Source organism: Pterocles gutturalis, unplaced genomic scaffold (assembly GCF_000699245.1).
Source record: "Pterocles gutturalis isolate BGI_N339 unplaced genomic scaffold, ASM69924v1 scaffold17586, whole genome shotgun sequence".
Classification (NCBI taxonomy): domain Eukaryota; kingdom Metazoa; phylum Chordata; class Aves; order Pterocliformes; family Pteroclidae; genus Pterocles; species Pterocles gutturalis.
The window spans coordinates 285-5,904 of record NW_010100726.1 but is presented as its reverse complement, the minus strand read 5'-3'; the positions used below and the strand labels follow the sequence as shown (position 1 = coordinate 5,904).

General features: G+C 53.0%; 1 protein-coding gene across 1 annotated transcript; it reads left to right on the top strand.

Moving 5' to 3' along the window:
• Nucleotides 1–5: 5 nt before the first annotated feature.
• Nucleotides 6–4,670, top strand: IFT46 (intraflagellar transport 46; the record flags this gene model as incomplete). The annotated part of the gene is made up of 9 exons (XM_010080973.1): nt 6–127; nt 1,440–1,514; nt 1,630–1,723; nt 1,886–2,014; nt 3,209–3,330; nt 3,679–3,745; nt 4,003–4,063; nt 4,206–4,291; nt 4,575–4,670. Coding segments are annotated over 9 exons (852 nt in total), but the record flags the coding sequence as incomplete, so codon positions are not given.
• Between the last annotated feature and the right edge of the window lie 950 nt (nt 4,671–5,620).

Here is a 5,620-nt window from a genome sequence, read left to right as displayed (position 1 = left end):
CGGTGCCCCGCGCCCGCCTCAGCCCCGAGGAGAAGGAGGAGGAGGATAGCGAGGAGGAGGACTCAGAGGACTCGGAGGAGGATTCCTCGGAGGAGGACTCGGAGGAGCAGGGGCCGGTGCAGGAGGGGTGAGTGGTGCCGGGGAGCTGGCTGCGGGGAACAGCGGTGCCCCTGCCCCGCTTGACCCTGTGGCAGATGCCAGGACCCTCACTCTGACTGAGTGAAACTGAGCCAGCTTTCAGTTACACTCCTCTGAAATGTCATAGCAAGAGTGCTATTATAATTTTTCACACATTAAGCCACAAAAAGCCCAAATACCTGTGATAAGCCTTTAACGATTACTGGTTACATTACCTGTCTCCTAAGTACCACAATAATGCTGATTGAAATGTGGATGATTTCTTGCAAATCAGTTAATATACTCAATCATTTAGTATCTAACTGGAAGAAAGAACATGCAAGACTTAAAAAAAAAATCCCAAACAAAACACAAACAGTTGCCACTTCAGAAAGTCCATGTTCTTACAAAATCAAATCCTATCAAAGGTGTCAAATTAAAGTAATTACAATCCATACTTTATTGAATGAAATACTTGCAATGCACTTATACAAAACATGTCAGTTGGGTGTTTATCAGACTGGTATTTTTCCCTAATTACTGCAGTAAAGATAACCATAGGTCACAAAAATGCTGTTGTGGTAAAAAGAAAATAAATGGAATTTGTGTCCAATGCTGTGGGCTCAGTGAGTCACTTACACAACAACAGATGAGATTTGAAGGTAAACCATTCAATTGTTAAAATCTAGAGCCACCCTCTACAGTACATCACTACCAATGACACCTTCTACTTTTTCAACCATATGAAAAGCTTATTCCTGATGTAAGCTAAAAGAAGAAGGGCTTGCAGTAAAACACTTGGAAAGCATGGAAAACAGGATAACCTTAGTTTTTTATTTTAAATTGTCATGAAGAATTAATAGAATTAAATTTGTCTTGTAATTATATAGCAAGGTATAGGATCTAGATGTATTCCTGCGGGGTGAGGGGGTCTGCCAGCCCCCTGCCCGGCACCTGATGCCCAGGGAGGAGAAGGAACGTGTCAAACACATCCTGCGGCTCCTGCTGATCCTTCTCCTTTTCCCCCGTTTCAAGCTCTGAACTGCCACTGCAGCCCCTCCCTGTTGCCCTCACGCCCTGCTTGGCCCACGTCACTTCTCCACCCTCTGACATCCCCCCACGAGTCTCTATAAGTCTCTATAATCAGGAGGAACTGTCAGTGAAAGGCCTAAGGCAAAGCATGGCCCCAGAGCCTTTTAAAAGAGGACTTACTGCCTCTTGGTTCCACTCCATTCAGGACTGTCTCACACAGTTGGGTCCCAGGTGCTTGTACAGAACCTACCCTGAGCCCTCCTTGCCCGCATTTCTCTTCCTTTCTTCAGTGACTTCAATGTAGCCGATTACGACTACCTGCCCGTGTCTTCTGAAATCAAAGAACTGTTTGAGTACATCAAGAGGTGAGTTGAAGCGGCTTTGGCCCACTCTCAGCTCTCCTTTGCGGTGGTTGTTGTGGCAACCGCTGCAGGACAGTTCACGCTCACCTGCACCGTGGGTTTTTTTTTTTTTTTCCAGGTACACTCCCAAACCCATAGAGATGGAGTGGAAGCTGCAGCCCTTCATTCCAGACTTTATTCCCGCAGTTGGAGACATTGATGCGTTCCTAAAGGTACAATTGCTTCAGGGTCCTCTGTAGCTCCTGCCACACAAACCCAAAAAGAGCCACAGCATCAGAACGCGAGGGGTGGTCAGGTCGTAGGGCCTGGGGGGGCTGCTCTGTTCTGTACACAATCACCCCCGCCTAGAGCACAGGATCTCTGTTTCCTGGCAGGTTCCCCGTCCTGACGGCAAGCCCGATAACCTAGGCCTGCTGGTCCTGGACGAACCGTCAACCAAGCAGTCGGATCCCACCGTGCTCTCCCTGTGGCTGTCGGAGAACTCCAGGCAGCACAACATCGCGGTGAGTCACTGAGGGGGAGCTCACGCTGGCTGCGCACGGATAGTAGCCAAACCGTGGTGTTTTACTCTTACCTGTGTGTGATTACAGTGTGCAGGACAAGTGGTGGCTTGGCTTTAAAAGCAGAAAAAACCTCAGCTTTTTCCTGAACAGGTAGAATCATGGAATGGTTTGGGCTGGAAAGGACCTTAGAGACCATCCAGTCCCACCCCCTGCCATGGGCAGGGACACCTCCCACTAGCTCAGGTTGCCACAAAGAAGTAAATCTGCATGCAAGGGAAAAAAATAAACTAAGAAAGGAAAAAACCCCAGTGAGGGTGCTCTCAGCAGCAGCAGCAAGTATTCCAGATCCTGGTGAGATGCCAAAACAGCTGCCTGAACTGGGTCCTGCCCCTCAGAACCCAATGGAGCCCAGAGCCAGCCTGGAAACCCCTCTGGAACAAAAAACTGATCTAGGATGCTGTCTAGAACCACAAATTTACCTAGAATCAGCATTAGAATCAAAGATGTGAACTAGAAGCAACTCTAGAAGCAGCTCTGGAACCACAAAGTTATCCAGAACCACAATGTGAACTAGAATTAGGTCTAGACCCTGGACTATAACCAACAAGCTGGAACCTGCTCTAGAACCAACAAGCGAGCTAGACTGTAGTCTCTTTGCCACGCCCCCAACTCCACACTCTGCTGGCTCCTGTTTTCCATCTCCCGACACCCCCAAGTCCTTCTCCTCAGGGCTGCTCTCCAGCCGTTCTCCGCCCAGCCTGGACTGGTCCCTGGGATTGCCTCCACCCACGGGCAGGACCTTGCCCTTGGCCTTGTTCAGCTCCATCAGGTTGGCACGGCCCCACCTCTCCAGCCTGCCCGGGTCCCTCTGGATGCCATCCCTTCCCTCCAGCACCTCCCCTGCACCACACAGCTCCGTGTTGGTGCCAAACTGCAGTGGAGCTCAGCCTTGCTTCAGGCAAGTCGTGGTGCAGACTCTGGATCTCTTCTCTTCAGGGGAAGCTTCTGTTTCCCTTGGGTTGTCAAAACCTGGTTTTACTCCGCATTGTTTTCCCCAGCTGCTCCTCTGTCTGCAGAAATCCGTTGCTGTAGTACAACTGGAAAAGACAAAATGCGCAGTTACTCAGGAGTGAACAGAGGGTTTGCAAAACACCCCAAAACAAAGTGCTTCTGGGGTTCTATTTCTGTTTTTAGCAGCAGATCAAGGTGAAGAGTGTGGAGAATGCAGAGAAGAACCCCAAAGCCATTGAGAACTGGATTGAAAGTATCAGCGAGCTGCACCGCTGCAAACCTCCCGCCACCGTCCACTACAGCAGGTGAGCCCTTACCTCCACTCTCCTCCACACACACTCGTCCAGCGTCCGCTCGGGGCAGTTGGAAGCTCGTAGCAGGGTCTGGGAGTGCCAAGTGAAACTGTCACAATCTCTTTGAGAGCGAGAACATGTACATCACTTACATTAGTTCAACAGCCGGCACGGAGAACTTGCTGCTTAGCCAGCTCCGGCTTGTTTTGATAAATTAAAACCCCCGCCTTGGCCCTTGGCAGACGTGCAGCTCGCTCTCAGCTGGTGAGAACAGCGGCTGTCCCCTTCACCGCAGCTGGCAGCAGACGCCGTTTCAGTTGTGTGTGATCCTGAAGGTTCTGTTCTCTCCTTCCCTGGCAGGCCCATGCCTGACATAGAGACCCTCATGCAGGAATGGTCACCGGAGTTTGAAGAGCTCCTGGGAAAGGTGCGTTGTGGGAGCGGTAAGCTCCGTGTGCAGAATTAGAAACCCCCTTCCACGAAAGCTGGGCTCCCATTCCAATTCGAGCCCTTTGCCCGCAGCCCAGCCCGTTTCCACTCACCACTCCTCCCATGCCAGAAGACGGGGAGCAGCCCAACGCCCGAATTCCCGGCTGCTGCCCCGGCAGCCTTGGTGCTCAGCCCGAGATCAGCGCCTGCTCTCTGGCCGTGCGGGGGCGGGGGTGACAGCCCCATCTGTTGCAGGTGGGCCTCCCGACAGCGGAGATGGGCTGTGACCTGCCTGAATACGTCGACATGATCTGTGGTAAGTGAGGGAGACGGCGTGCTGCTGGCCTGGCGCTGTCTCGCTTAAAGCGAGAGACTTTTGGGTGTAGGCTCGGCTCTGGCTGGTCGGGTGGGTGTTGGGATGCTCCGGGGTAGTCTGGCAGCTCTGCTCTTGCTCGCAGCCCTTCTGGACATCCCCGTGTACAAGAGTCGGATCCAGCCTCTGCACGTCCTCTTCTCCCTCTACTCGGAGTTCAAGAACTCGCAGGTGAGTGGCTGCTCTCTCCTGACGCTGGGCTGTGCTGGGGCTGTTGGGCCACGGCACAGGGATCCAGAGAACAGTTTCTCCTTTCCCCGGTACCTCAGCGTCGCACAAGGAGCCTCCATTGTGCTGCAGGGCCGGGATGTTGTGTTCTCTAACAGCACAGCACAAGCCCATGGTGCTTTTCCCACCAAAGTCGGGCCCATGCAGAGCAGAAGCGCCATTTTCAGATGTTTGCTCTAATAAATGGGAGTCAAATCTTTGCACTAATGTGTTCTTTCCCCTGCAGCATTTCAAGACCCTGGCTGATGGGAAGGAGAAGAGGAGCCCGCCCTCCAACCCACCTTCACAAGTGGCAGACGCAGAAGTGTTAAGCTTTACTTGAAGCTTCACATTCAACCCTCATCTCCCGGTTCAACGTTGCCCCTGAACATCAAGACTTGACCAAAGCAGCCTGTGAAGCAACACACAACGCTTCAAAAGCCTCCCTGGTTTTCCAGATGCTGCTGAGCCGTTCCGCATCCGTAGAGCAGGACTGGACTCACGGGATGTACTGCAGGAGCTCCGTTTGTGACTTGTCCCCCAGGTTCAGCATGAAACCAGCTCTTCCTGATGCTGGGCTCCCTGTGCGGCGGATGCTGTGGAGCAGAGGCTCCTCCAGCGCACACTACGGGTGCTGCAGCAAGTGGGAATAAATTCTGTGCTCAAACACAACCCTCAGATCTGCCCAGTGTGCTCAAGGGTCTGATGCACCCTGGGGATCTCAAATCTCTTCTGCCCCGCGTTACTGAGCCCCTTTTTCTATTTTCAAGCCCCTTTAGCTACCGCCCAGGAGAAATAACCAGCGCGGCACCACACAGACACTGCAGCTTAGTTTATTGCTGTTGGGGCAGCTCTCTCCAGCCCCTGCCATGCTGCCGCAGATCTGGGAGGAGCAGGGAGGTCATGGACCTGCTAAAGCGAGGCTGGTGCTGGGCCTGAGCCCAGGAATCGCCGCACCTTGTCAGAGTCCGGCTATAAACAGCTTCGGTGCATCTTGATTAGTCTATTTGTAAAGCCCACAGGCTACATAAAAACATGCCTTGACTAACGGTGCAGCGACTGAGCCCTGCTGCATGTAGCTCAACATACAGCTGGGCTGGGCAGTGCCCAGCACCCAGCACAGCCCCCCAGCACCCCGGCTGCTCTTTGCCAGGGGCTGGTACGTACCTGGGACCGGGCAGCCCTGGCTCACGGGCACCGTGTCTCACAGCCAGATCTCCTCGCTGCTCGTGCTCGGCACTTTGTAGATGCGCCCGGACGTCGGGAGCTGGATAAAACCTGCAGGACAAAGAC